The sequence below is a fragment of the Erpetoichthys calabaricus genome, chromosome 7 (genome assembly GCF_900747795.2).
Source record: "Erpetoichthys calabaricus chromosome 7, fErpCal1.3, whole genome shotgun sequence".
Lineage (NCBI taxonomy): Eukaryota > Metazoa > Chordata > Cladistia > Polypteriformes > Polypteridae > Erpetoichthys > Erpetoichthys calabaricus.
The window spans coordinates 185,341,532-185,356,686 of NC_041400.2; the positions used below are offsets into that span (position 1 = coordinate 185,341,532).

Consider the following 15,155-nt stretch of genomic DNA (forward strand, 5'->3'; position numbering starts at 1 on the left):
TGTTTCTTGTTGTGTACAATTACCAGGTTTGAATTAATACTGTTTTGCTAAATTTAACTTGGTTGTAATTTCCCCATTGGCATACAACTTTAAAATTGTTCTAACAGAAACCACTAATGAATATAAACAAGAATAATTAAATGCAGACATATGTTGCAGTCTGTAGGGACTACTAAACTCATATTATTGTGATTATATGAATCAAAGGGTTAACTCAACCATTTATAAAGTGCTTTAGAGGAGATGTCAAAATATTGAGATATATGCCATGTATAGCGGAATAGATAAAAATACTGCAAACTTATTCATAATTCATATCAGCCAGTCCTAATTTCCAAAAAAGTCCAATGTACCAGGAATTTTGTGTTCTCTGTTCACCATAAAAACAGATAAAACATTTTTCTTGGTTGTCACTACAAACATATAGTGTTGGATAATGCAGGATAAGAAATAAGTAAAACACTATTTGCGTCTAATATTCCTTTAATATAATCAAGCATTAAAAAATATGTTTTGTAGTAAAATGAACAATACCACTATTAACTTACTTAGCTTTTCTACAAAGGTTTGGGTAATTATAATGGTAAATAAAAATTGAGGCATACCTAAAGACAACAGGCAGAGTCCCATTATTATTTCTTTGCTGGTCATAACACCACTGATAAGTCTGTGCAAAACACTGTTGTCACTGACAAAGGTGATGAGTGCTTCAGCAAACTTTGCATAGCAAGAAACATCAACGGGTGTGCATCGATGAAACAAAGGGATTGATTTACTGTCAAAAGCAACATGAAGTCCAATCAGTTATTTGAGATATAAACCAATGTATAATTAAGGAAAATAAATTATTCAAATACAGAATGCTGAATACTGTATCTATCAATAATAAACCTCTTAGAATCATCTATCGTAAATGCCACACTATTTCACTTTGCTCAGAATTCATCTTACAGTCTACTGAAAAACTTTATGCAATTTTAGCATATTTAACCATGTAATCTGGTTATATTTATATTTGATCATTTAACATATTGGTTTATAAAACAGCTTACCTATTATCTTCAAAATATTATTTGTGAGCACATTATTTTAAAAAATTAAATTACATTTTCTTAATGTTGGTTTTCAGTTGTACAGTTCATAGGAGAATATCAAGTGCAAAATGAGGATAGAAAATAGTATATTTCAAAATATACACAGTATGCGTGCATTAAATAAAAAAATTACCTTTCAGGTACAGGAAGTTTTGGACACAAAGTAGCAGATGATGGGTCAGTGGTGTATTTGGAAACATCAATTTCATAACTACAAAGTGCTGACCCTGTTCAAAAGCAAAACATATTGCATATACAATGTGGACTAGAGTAGGACTTCACAAAAACACAAACAATAATTTAAAATATGTCAATAAAATGTTTACTAAAAATGTTCATCATAAGTTAAACTGCACAGGTTCAAAAGTATAATATTAAGGTTATAAAAATACATTTTGTAAAACCTTTAAAAAAAGAAAATGTTTCACTTGATTAAAAACAAGAATGAGAATACAACCACAAGGTAACACCAAATTGATCGCACATGCACAGCTGGATAGATATCCCTTTCCAAGAAAAAGAATATCCAATATGAAAATCTGTACTTATAAACACATTCTTAGCATTTAAAATGCAATTTAAAAAATTAAAACAAAATCTTTAAAAAAAAGTATCTAGGAATCAAACTATAATCAGAATATTCTATCTTTATTTTCTTTATAAAATATGTACATATTTTACAGTAACAAAACAAAAACAAAAAAAAAACACCACAAGGGGAATCTCATGTATTAAGTGCACAAAGCACTTAATTTTTTCCTCCACTGGATAACTTACAATAGCCACATGTAAATTCTGTTAACAGTGTTGTTATGACAAAAGAACCTTAGCTCATTTATGTAGTGGTTAATTGCTCCCAGACTGAGAAGGTGAACATTATCAGATGTGTGTCAAAACATTAAATCAGAAAGTATAAATTACAGAACAGGCTCAACGTTACATAAAACTGGTAACTTAGTTATAGTGGAATAAAAACAGTGGTAAGATATTTAAAAAAAAAATTTAAAATAACTTATTATGCAGAACATTCAAGCCTTACCATTTACTTCGGCAAATTTCTGAACTTCTGCTAAAGTATCTAAGCGGATGCTGGGGCATTTTGATACACACAATGCAATAGATTTGATCTTTCTATGAACTAAATCAATGTTGCAGGGGTCCAAGAAAAATACATACCTAAAGAACAAAAGAAAAGAAACAAAATGATAGACAAGGCACTGACGCAAAGTTTAAAAATTCACTACTACTTGAAAGGTTTGTTTTTTTTAAACAAATAATCCCATCCAATGACTGATATTTAAATGTAACCTTTCTTTCAAGCTACTCTTTTAGTATAATTATTACATATCACACAATTTTTTTGTGATGATTTAGCACATTATTTATATCAATCATATTGTAATGGTTTATGCCTACATCAGAACTATGTATTATGCTGGTGCACTGACACAACATGGAGATTTCAATAAAGTGATTCTTTTTCAAGACATTTAAAGTTACATGGTGCTAGGATCCAACTTAAAAAAAAAAATGTAATATTGAACCTTACAAATGCATATAAAGCAAATAGTGCCAATATGTTAAAAGAAGCCAAATTTAGAGTACTCTCCTTAGAAGCACAACTCACAATAGTTGGGGGCCAGCTTGTATATGTATTTTAACTTGCTATCATTAACTGGATAATATGAAGTCACATGATTTTGCGTTGATTGGATGACTTGCAGCATTCTGAGTGGGCTGCTATTAGCATGTATGTTCAGTATTAATTACTTTGTTTCACTTTAGATTTTGGAAAGTTTAAGACTAGATTAGGAATGGCATACCCAAGTCAAGCAAACTGTTTTCACAAGGTATATACAAAAAAAAAAAAAAGTCACTTTTAACTTCAGTGTTATGTTGGAAATGCATCATCAGAAAATGTCTGGCAAACTTTCAAAATGAAAGTGTTCATGTGTGTTTCTTTAGGGTTTTTTAAACTTCAAACGACTGATAGTCATGTACTACAAAAGGCAACAGGTCTTTCACATCTTATTCATGGTAACTTTTAATGACCTTAAGGTTCTCCTGATAATTTATGACTCTTCATAACTGACCATTGTGCTTATAAAATAAATAAAATTAAATGGGTAACAAAAAAGTGAAACCAACAAATTAAAAAGTAATGAAAACCAGAACAATTTAACTGGCATATTCTCTTAACTTTACCTAATATACGTATATTTGCAGAATATACACAAAAAGAGCTGTTCTTAATATACTAGTGCTTTGTTCATATTTCAGAAAAAGTTCTAGATCCACATTGTCTTATGCAATACACTATAACTTCCGACTATACTTCCTTAGAAGGCTGGAGTCCTCCAACATCTGCAATAAGATGCTGAAGATGTTCTATCAGACAGTTGTGGCGAGTGCCCTCTTCTACGCGGTGGTGTGCTGGGGAGGCGGCATAAAGAAGAAGGATGCCTCACGACTGGACAAACTGGTGAGGAAGGCAGGCTCTATTGTAGGCATGGAGCTGGACAGTTTGACATCTGTGGCAGAGCGACGGACGCTGAGCAGACTGCTGTCAATAATGGAGAATCCACTGCATCCACTGAACAGTACTATCTCCAGACAGAGGAACAGCTTTAGCGACAGACGGCTGTCACTATGCGACTCTTCAATTCCACCCGGGGGGGTAAACGTTAACATTATTCAAAGTTATTGTCTTTTTTTACCTACATTTTTATTACTCTTTAATTTAATATTGTTTTTTTGTATCAGTATGCTGCTGCTGGAGTATGTGAATTTGCCCTTGGGATTAATAAAATATCTATCTATCTAAGTATAACTGAATAAATTACTTTTTACAAACAAAAACATCTTCAAAAAAACAGGGTTAGTGAAAACTATAAATAAATGTAACACTCCACATTTACTTTCTGTTAGTTAGGTCCATCCCACTGTTCCTGAGTCCTGGTATTGGAGAATTCTTTTGTCCACATATATTTCCATAACTGTCATAACCATGAACAAGTCTTGCGGCAGCTCCTGTGGCAATGGAAAAGCCACAGATACAAAGCTACAAACAAAAAATTATGAGATTGATTTAGTACTGAATGATTGCCTGTTTAGCTATTTAAAAACTATTTACTTAAAATTAGGGATGTGCATAAATATTTATATACCACAGCACTGTTAAAGTAGTAAAAACACAATCTAGTTTCCCTAAACAACGGCAAACCAAGTATTTACCAAGTAAACAATAAACCAACCAGACAAGAAAGGTTAAAAAGAAAAAAAAGAGGATCCTACATAAGGCAATGCAGACTTGTCAAAACCACATGCATTTTTCTTGAAAGAATAAACTCCAACTGGAAATTTCGCACCCAAAGGGCACACAAAAGGATTAAAACCATTTTCAATTTAAGGAAATGGAGAGTAGGAATAGACATGACATTTATTTTAAATTTTAAGGGAAAATAGTACAAACCCAGTTGTTGGTTTCAAATAACTTCTTCAACAAGAACAGAGAGACACAGAAGAAAGCTTTCTTCAAGGGTACATTTCACACATATGTTAGAAAGTTTTTCTACACACAAAGAATCTTGAGATACGTAGACGTTACCAAGTAGTGTAGTACACAGTAGTACTTTAAAGACCTTCAAAACATTACTATGACATATTTTATAGAAATCAGTGCTGTTTTATGTTAATTTCAATATCATTAGCTTACCATTCCAGAGCAAAAAAGAAAAAATATTAGCAACCAAGGAATGTCTGTACAGCTCCGCTCCTCTAAAGGTTTCCATTCTCTTTTTGGTCCCTGCAACATAAAAACAACAATGCTGTTATGACCCAGACATGTGGATTATGTGACACAAGTAATCAGATTTTTTTTCACGGATGTTTCAATATTGTTTACTGTTTAGCATTTGTCCCATTAGCACCGGTTATATCAGGAAATGTGTTATCTACATTCTTCATAAACAATAAGAATTTTTTTCTAGAAGATCACAACAAACAACACTGGGCGAGTAACATTAAAAAAAAACATTTTGTGGTAGAGTATTTCTTTACTATGACAATACTTGCAAATATTTAATATCAAAATTTATTGTTAACTATAACTTTGTGAAAATGAAAATTAGATCAAAAGCATGACTTAGTCCACACCAACAAGGACATTTCTGAAAACACACTTTAAAAAAAAAAAATGCAATTACATGCTTGCTGGATGAACTGATGTTTGTGTCGAGTAATTGTCTCTTGCTCCAGAAATGGTAAGTGACATCACAAAAATCTTCTCAGCAACTTTTTCCACTCTGTGAGACTTCCTCTTTACCAAATCAGATTAAATGGGTGTTCTTGATAGTTTGGTTCAAAGTACAAGCTTCATATTGTGTGCATTTACCAATAAAACAGAAGCTCCTTCCAGCTGCACAATTTATTTTAAACATGGGAAAATGTATTTGAAGTATAGACATGAAATTATTTTTTCTTATTATTAATGCTGCATAAATCAAAATGTTTGATTCTTTCATACAGGCACTTAGTTGCTAAAGCAGAACTAGAACATGAGAAATATCTATTAAAACATGAAGGATGTGATTTTGTTAAGTGTGGAGACATAGAGGGCCAAATTTTCTCTGAAACACAAAATCATTTTTTCTACAGTTTTCAGCAAGCCATATACAGTATTGCCAAATGCTGACCAGCTATTTCAGAAGTTAAAGACATCTAAAAGGTTGTGCTGTTCAAGTGCATGCTCCCCAACCTGACCTGAAAAACATCTAATACTACTATAAAGAACAATCACTGAAAATGTCATACAACAAGCCTGAACAGTTAAAAGGTCACAACGTATGGAACCTGGTCATTGTTTTTGGTAGCATTTGTATTTTCAATAAAAATAGGGCCACCCCCCATTTTAAAGCCCCGATATCTCAGTACAATCCTAAAATTTGGAACACTAATTTCTGGGTACATCAATATTATCTCCATTTAAGCAGCCCTAGCAACAAACCACAATATTATAACTGATCTATAATAACAAAAAATAAATAAATACGTAAACAAATAGTGCCTGCTATAAAGAAACAGACAGGCCGAGTGGGAATCCATAGCAGACTAATGCCAAAGTACATTAATGTTCTGAATTTGCAAATTACATAATCAAAAATTAATGGAATTATTCAAATGAAAAAAGTTTCCTTTGAATTGCCAAGTTTGATTTTAAATAAAAAAGCTCTATATAAATAATATGTACTGTTACTATTTTATTATTAAATGTGCTGGTTTGTGAACAACATACTTCCAACACTTAAAGTAGGCACTTGATAGCAGCATTAAGCATATTTGGCAGCAATTGAAAATTATATACAAAAACATAACTTACTTTAGAATTACTAGAACAGTACACTAGTATATGCAGACATACTGTAGATTGCATATTTATCAATTAAAAGGAAAACTGAACAGCTTCTGCCAATGGAGCGATGCTCCAATGTCAGTCCTGCTGAGGGAGTTTTCCCTCATCAGAATGTCTAATTTCATAATAGGACTGGTCAGTGTCATTTAAAAGGTCTGACCTGAGAACCGATGCCATGAATGATCTGTATTTTACATATTCAGTCTTTAATTAGCTTGGCACTGCTAAAAAGATCTTTCCATCAAAAATGGAAGACAGAGCTTTTCGCAAAAGAAAAGTGATCAACAATTCCAGTACAGAAGTACAATAAACTCATTCATAGCTACAACAAGCACAGTTCTTTCCAAAGGGATGTGCCACTAAAAATTAAGACATGACAACATCTGAAAAGAAGTATTACTGCCTTGTTTAGAAACAGCATGCAGCAGAGCCGTGAGGATATGCAGAAAGTGGTGCAGTTTGCTGAATGTATCATAGGGTGTGCACTCCCTAATTTCTAGGACATCAATGCCAAACGATGTCAGACAATGAAGAAGAAAATTATCCGTGACACTAGCCATCCCAACAGCAGCCATTTTTCTGCACTGCAGTTGGGTAAACACTACCGCTGCCTAAAGTCCACTTCAGAGAGACTGAGGAGTTGCTCCTCCCCCCAGCCATCTGCATGTTGGATAAGGAAAAGTGTCTAATACTACATGACGCCATATTCTTAGCCCTCTTACATGTCTGACTGCACAATATGATTGCTCAGTGTCATGTAAGTAGACTGACCTTTGCACTTATACTATGAATGATATGTATTTTACATATCCAGTTTCTGATTAGCGTGACATTGCTGTTATTCAAACATGAGTGAAATCTATTGCGCCTATGGCTTTTAAATGGCAAATAACATCTAGTGTTATTGGTACAACTGTGGAAAAGCACATTTTTACAGTGTCACTTACCACACTTCACATTATAACCACAAACATCTGTATGAAAATCATCACAAGTACCAGACCAGGGGGGTATTTTCCATACGTCGCTTAAACCATCCGAGATCAGGTGCCTCATCTTGGATGAGTTAATGCCAGTGAAACTCATCCAGATAAGTCGGTTTTTCATACGCAGCCGTGTATTAGATTAGTCGAGCTGGATCTAATCATCCGAGATGAATGTGCGCGCCCGCGCTGATTGAAAAGCCCATATATATTGAGCCTAGAAAACATGATCAGCAAGTCTTTGATAGGCTGTAACAAAATGACGAAAGAACGGCCGCATTTTTTTTCCACACTAGCGGAGCAAGACCTTTCATTTGAAGGACATGAAGAATTTCAAGATTTAATATGCACAAGGGGTAACACTGAAAAAGCAGCCCAAACCAGAAAAGACGGCTGGCAAAAAGTGGCAGACAAATGAAATGCGTGTGCATTGTACTTACTGAAAGCAGCGTTTCATTTCCTATGTGTCAGATTAATTATTATTTAATATGTCATAATTCCAGATCAAACGTGAGCACAAGGAGAACACGGGAACAGGTTAAAGTGAAGTACAAGAATATACTTCAAACTGGTAAATATTGGTATATAACTATTTAAAGAATTGATGCCATAAAGAATCGTATATAATGTAAAGAACATTAATTTTAAAGCTAATAAGAAGGCAGACAAGCAAAAAACAGGTGGAGGTCCACGCGGTCCAGACCTAACCCCTTCAGAACAGTTGGCTCTCCAGCAAAATGCCCATCGCCCTGTTTCTGAGGGCATTCCAGGGGGAAGCTCCTCCTCAGAACCAGTGGCAGGATGCAGTGGTCACTTCATTTCAGGTAAAGGATGGTCATTGCATATATTTGTCCTCTATGTGTGCCATAGGTATGTTCCATATAGCCGTCTTTTTTGTTGGGTCAGTTGCAGGGAATGTCATATACCTAGAACCTGTGTCTGACCAACGAGATATTGACGGAGGTCAAATATTTGATGAAGACACAGTGTCTGATTATTCATCAGGAGGAGAGGTACATTTTCCAAATAATGTTTGATCAAACTCCACTCTGATCAGTCCCATGTGCCCCAATCACATCTGGAAACCCTGGGTAATGAGAATGTTAGGCTGATTGTGAGATTCTTTATGGAATACCTGCAATGGCATGAAACGCCTCTTTTGTCTGTACACGCAGGTGTCCAGGAAACACAATGAAAACCCGAAGGAAATGTTTCAGAGCCAAATAGACTTTACGAATTGCCTGGCAAACTGCACTTTTCGATAGATGTTCTGCATCGCCTACAGTATATAAAAAAGTGCCGCTTGCAAGAAACCTCAAAGCAATGCATACTGTCTGTGTGGTTGTGAGAGGCCGAGTTTGACTTCGAATATACGGAGCTAATAAATCTTTGAGGTACAATATTCCCCCTCGGCTAAAGCGGTATCTTTCATACAGAATTTCCTCCAGGAGCAATAAAGGATCTTGCCGATCGCACAAAACCCTCTCTATATGAAATTCCCTTCGTATAATTTGCGCACCAATATCAATTGGTCGCTCATTCATGAACGGCGAAGCCATGACTGGATGACTTCCACGCACCGTCACTGATTACGTTGTAGCGGGGCCACATAGTGTTAAATGTCAGTTCTGAGTGCGTCTCGTTTCATTGTCCCGTTTACTGTTTGTGTATCAGTTTATGCCGTCCCCGTAAAAAGGGGGACGGATGATGGAAGGAGACCACAGCCGCCAACCTGGAAAACACCTGTTTACAATTATTCAATCCCAGCCGTCACAGGACTATATAAGCCATCAGGAGGAGAAGGAAGGAGAGAGGAGAGAAGGAGATTTTTCATTCACGACCACGAACCAACGGTACCAGTTATTGTCCACATCGCGCTTGCCAATCCAGTTTGTTTTTCCATCTGCCGGATTTATTTCACGGACCTCACCACAAAAGACCCCGGGGTAGGACTTAATCATCCACCATTCACACGAGGATTCACGGTGAGGCTGTTCCATTTTTTCCGGGGAGGTTCAAACCACTCAATATCACTAATTCAGTCATCCGCTTTCAGGACAGTTTCATTATTGCCGGACTCACATTCTCATTCATTTTCAGTTTATCATTCATTGTTGTTTTCGTGTTGTGTGTTTATTTGTTACAGGGACAAGGGAGGGTTTTTGTTGTGTGTATATATATTTGGTGGTGTTTTGTTATTGCTGGGGTGGAGGGATATTTATATTTATATATGTTTCTATTTTTTGCATGTCGTCTTGTTTTACTTAATACATATAATCTGTTTAATTTTACATCCTGTTTGTGTGCTTATATTTTTCATCGTCGATTGTGGGGAAAAGTTCAAATGGTAAGAAGTACGGCTTGATAGTAGATTCTTTCTCAGTTAATTATCCAGGCCACTGGTCTTGGAGGTGTAGCTGCCGGCTGGGTAAAAGGGGTCGGCCGTTACAACGTGTGTAAACTAATCCTTGTTTACACAGAACATTCCTGCTCCGAGCAGGTTTGCGGATTTGGATGTGTTGCTATGACAACACTTCCAGCAAGAGTTTCAAAAAACCAACAGATCCAGGATCAGGCCAAATCGTCAACAACTACATCCAGCTAAGCGAGTAATCCACGTACGAAAAATACCCCCCAGAAGTGTCTAAATTACATGATGTCCTATTCTTAACTTTCATTAAGTAATTAAATGAGTTATTACATATCACATATCTAATTCTATTATGGATTTTTGATTATCTATAAAGTCATGTATTATTATTATTGCCTCCTTGTATTGAAATCAATTTAAACTTCATTGTTGACGCTTGAAGTGCACCATGCAATGTATGTCTCTATTATATGCCATTTGGTATGAGATTTGTAAAAGCAGTGTTAAATGTTTGTGATGCACCGTCTATTGGAAAGACAAACACAATGCATTTTATTACTAAAAATGCTTGACACGCACCATCTGTTGGACTCACAAACACAATACATTCTTATCTGTTAAATGCCATTTCATATGAGATTTGTAAAAGCCCTGTTAATGTTTGTGATACACCATCTATTGGAAAGACAATTGCAAAACCTATGTATCTATATGCCATTTGATTTTCTTTTTCTTCTTCTTATCTCTTCCCTCTTCTATGTGGGGTTGATGTGCTTGATCAACCTTCTCCAAACAGCTCTGTCTTGCACATCCTCGCCACTCAAGCCCTTTTCCTTTATATGTTCTTTTACTTTATCCAGTCATCTTCCCCTGTACTTCCGTTCCCATCACTTTTTTGCCCACATATTCACATATTCTCTCCTATTCACATGTACACCTCACCCTACTTTCCTGTACTTTTGTAGACATCTCCCCAACTTTTGGTGTACCTCTGATTGTTTCATTTATTTTGTCCTTTTTTGTAACTCCACACCATCCATCTCTACATTCTCATTTCTGCCACATTCATCTTCTTCTCTTACATTCCGTTTACTGCCCAAGTCTCATTTCCATACATCATTGCTGGTCTTAAAACTCTCACCATAACTTTAGCCTTAAATCTTTGATCACTCGATACTCCTAATAACTTTATCCAATTGTGCCATCCATACTGTAACTCTATGGGTTAATTCTGCATCTAGGTTTCCATCTTGGGCTACCACTGATCCCAGATATTTAAATGTATACACTCTTTCCAGTAGCTCTCCTGGCAGGCTAATTTCTGATTCCTGATATTTATTAAACCTTACACAGTTAAGTCCATAAATATTTGGACAGAGACAACTTTTTTCTAATTTTGGTTCTGTACATTGCCACGATGAATTTTAAATGAAACAACTCGGATGCAGTTGAAGTGCAGACTTTCAGCTTTAATTCAGTGGGGTGAACAAAATGATTGCATAAACATGTGAGGCAACTAAAGCATTTTTTAACACAATCCCTTCATTTCAGGGGCTCAAAAGTAATTGGACAAATTAAATAACTGGAAATAAAATGTTCATTTCTAATACTTGGTTGAAAACTCTTTGCTGGCAATGACAGCCTGAAGTCTTGAACTCATGGACATCATTGTCTCTGTCCAAATATTTATGGACCTAACTGTACATTCTGTCGTCATCTTATTTATCCACAGCTCCTCTTCATTCTAGCAACTTCATCTTCACTTCCTCTTTTCTGGTGATGCACAACGTAATGACATCAGCAAAAAGCCTGCACCAGGGGAATTGGTCTTTAATCCCATGACTCAACACATCCATAACCAGATCAAAGATGTAAAACCTATCCCTGGTGCAGAACTCCTAACTGGGATTGTGTCTGTTACCTCAACACTGCTATTAACCCATACTTCTCTCTCATTTTCCTGCAAGTGTTTTTTTGGGAGTTTTTCCTTGTCTTCGTAGAGAGAGTCAAGGTTGGGGGTCTGTTAAAAGGCAGGGCCTGTTAAACCCGATTGCGGCACTTCTTGTGTGATTTTGGGCTATACAAAAATAAAAAAAAGGGACGGAGTAGTGGCTCTGAGGCTAAAGATCTGCGCTGGTATCCAGAAGGTCGCCGGTTCGAATCCCCGTCACTGCCAAAAGAGACCCTACTCTTCTGGGCCTTTGAGCAAGACCCTTAACCTGTAATTGCTCCAGGGGCGCTGTACAATGGCTGACCCTGCGCTCTGACCCCAAGGGGTATGTGAAAACTAACAAATTACTAACATCCTCAAGTGTTTATGGAGAGTGACCATTAGTCTTTTTTTTGTGAACTATAAATGCTCCGGCGTCAGGGGTGACTGAACATTGTAAAATAATGTGTATACGGAGGCTTTACAAGGTGCGATACTGGCCTATCCTTTTTATCATCTGCCACCACTTAGGACAGGTTAGCAGTAACGATCGTCTCGTTTAGCGTGGCGGGACGAATTGTTACAAGGTTGATGGTTCAAATCCCGTTAATGCCAGAAGGGATCCTACTCTGTTGGGCCATTAAGCAAGACCCTTAACCTGTAATTGCTCCAGGGGCGCTGTACAATGGCTGACCCTGCGCTCTGACCCCAAGGGGTATGCGAAAACTAACAAATTACTAATACAAGAAATTGTATAAGGCGAAATAAAGAACAACAAAAAAAAATTATCTGGAGGAAAAAAAACTGCAGCAGTGCCAACATTTTTGGCCACAACTGTACATACGTAGACACGCATGTACACAAAAATTTGTGAATTTCACCTTGGGATTAATAAAGTATGTATCTATCTTGTCACATTTATTTAAAAAAACGAGCTTATTTGAGTATCTCTGAATAGAGACCTTGAAAGTAGATACTGGAAAATAACAGCGCGTTTAAATATGATACACTTGCGTTTATAAGGAGGTGTTAACCTCTATTGCCGATTAGATAAGAGGATTAAAATACACAAACGCCGTAGCAAGTCTTAAGGTGGACGAAATCAATCACAGCGCTCTGTCTTACAGCACGGAACTGACATCTGCCCAAACCGAGCAATCTAACTAGTAAAGTATTACAGAAAAAATACGTGGAATGTCATGTTATACTAATATTTAATACGATACTAATATTAGAATTACACATAATCGAGGTTTCTAAACCCCGTAACACTTGGAAAGAACCGAAGCCATGTTTGTTTACTACTCCCAGCACCTCGCCCCGCTTTTATTTTCCAATACTCGCTAGCGCAAAAAGAGTGGGCTTCTTTGTTTTCTTCATTTTACCTCTCTATGTCACGGACACCCACCAATCCGGGATGCAGTATTTGAATGTAGGTGTTTTCTTTTATTATTATTTTTTTCTTCATCATCCGTTACCACTCCGTGCAACCCGCATCTGCAGAAGTACAAAACCACGTCTTCGCAGGAATTTTTCAACAAATACTAAAAAAAAAAAAAAACGGCTACAACTTTCCCCAAACCTCAAACCCGCACAATGAATCAAGGCCCCTCGAGGCCTTGCTTCGCCCCCCGCTTCTCCTCACCTGGCTGCTACCACAACATCCCATCGTCCAGCAGATCCTCTTCGCCCAGAAGTAAACTTGAGGAGGAGTTCGCCGTCGCCGCCCGCCAGGTCACTGCCAAACTTTGCGCGTCCCTAAAACACTCTCCGGCGTCCGCTGTGCTGCCCGCCGCCTTCTCTTTTTAACATATTTTTAATCCCCCGTTGCTGCTTCTGTCTCCGCCACACTTTTCTTCCTCTCTGCACCGACCTATCCTCCAAGGTAACAGGATTAAAAACCTCGTTCGCGATTTATCCCGGCTCACTTCCTGATGGATTTAAGGAGTTGCCCGGAAAAAGAAGAAACAAATGCGCGCCGGAAACGCGACGAGCTTCCCAGCTAAACCCTGCCCTGAGATGGACGTGGTCGGGCATCTCCTTATCATTTCCATTCTGAAAAAAGAGGATTATGTGGGTTTACAAATAGCAGGCTAAACAGCTGGAACAATTTACCAGAGCTCTTCTGTTTACAAACTGCGACTTTAGTCAATACCGGGCCGGAACGAATGGGTGAAGAGAGCGAGGCGCGACGTTCACGGAGGGAATGAATTAAGTAATGGGACTCGCGATGACCTTCGTGCTGGCGAATTGATGCTCGCTTTGTATCTTATATATACTTTGTTTTAATCGATTGCAATAAGATATTATTTTAACATAATGTACGTGACCATTTTCTCCTTTAATCTGTATTATCTGAAGAGGGTGACTGGAATCACAGAGCAGATACCGTAACTAGGACGCACCGATAAATATCAATCTAGTTTATGCACTTTTTACTTTTTCGTATAGGGAAAATATTGTAATTGTTCAAAGATTCGATGTCGCGATTTTGATAAATCTCGACGTTTTAGACCTCCCCGAGTTTCTCGTATACAAAGTATAGGGAAAGTATTGGAATCCTCCAAAACTTCCATTTCGAGATTTTAATGAATCTCGACGTTTAAGACCTCCCTGAGTCCGAAAATACAATTTTTGGAACTATATCTGTGTGGCTATGTAAACATGATAACCTGAGTGCGCTTTCACTTAGGTCAACCAAATTTTGCATATTAGGTACAACTGCGGTGGGTTGGCACCCTGCCTGGGATTGGTTCCTGCTTTGTGCCCTGTGTTGGCTGGGATTGGCTCCAGCAGACCCCGTGACCCTGTGTTCAGATTCAGCGGGTTGGAAAATGGATGGATGGATGGTATTAGGCACAAAACTTTGATTTCTATTAACTTTTGTGCAATTTCCGTTAACAGGAAGTGGTACTTTACCTTTTATTCATGCAGCTACAGTGTCCAATTTATTCAACTTTACCTTTGTAATAATTGTTCAATATATTATTGATTTGATTTGTTCTGGATAGTTCTTAAATGCACACAATATAAAAATATAAGGTAGGCCTACTTGTATTTGTGTACTAAACGGACGGCAGTTCCAACCCATTCTAGTGTTGGGCTCCGTGGGGGAGGCGCCCCGTTGCTTAATTTTTGGAGTTTAAATTATTAGACTGACCTACCCCAACCACAAATACTAACCTTAAAGTTAGTGGGGGTGGAGCATAGTTGCTTATAGGTCCCTAATGTCAATGTCCCCTTTCGGTGCCTAATGTTAAAAACGAAAATTCGATTTGCGTCACGATAATACAAAACGGTACTAGCCGTCCATTTAGTACACAAGTACCAAATATAATAATAAATAATAGTGATACATTTTATTTAT

The 15,155-nt window shown here is 37.1% G+C and overlaps 1 protein-coding gene across 1 annotated transcript in view; it reads right to left on the reverse strand.

The window, feature by feature from the left end:
- The window catches only part of LOC114654953 (choline transporter-like protein 1), a 40,234-nt gene extending 26,409 nt beyond the window's left edge, over positions 1-13,825 (reverse strand). The window contains exons 1-6 of the mRNA XM_028805833.2: positions 13,434-13,825; positions 4,810-4,899; positions 4,013-4,155; positions 2,134-2,270; positions 1,228-1,321; positions 606-775 (exon numbers count right to left, since the gene is read on the reverse strand). Coding sequence (XP_028661666.1) covers positions 606-775; positions 1,228-1,321; positions 2,134-2,270; positions 4,013-4,155; positions 4,810-4,899; positions 13,434-13,457 — 658 coding nt within the window. The 5' untranslated portion in view covers positions 13,458-13,825. The remainder of the gene's footprint in view (positions 1-605; positions 776-1,227; positions 1,322-2,133; positions 2,271-4,012; positions 4,156-4,809; positions 4,900-13,433) is intronic.
- Positions 13,826-15,155: the final 1,330 nt, after the last annotated feature.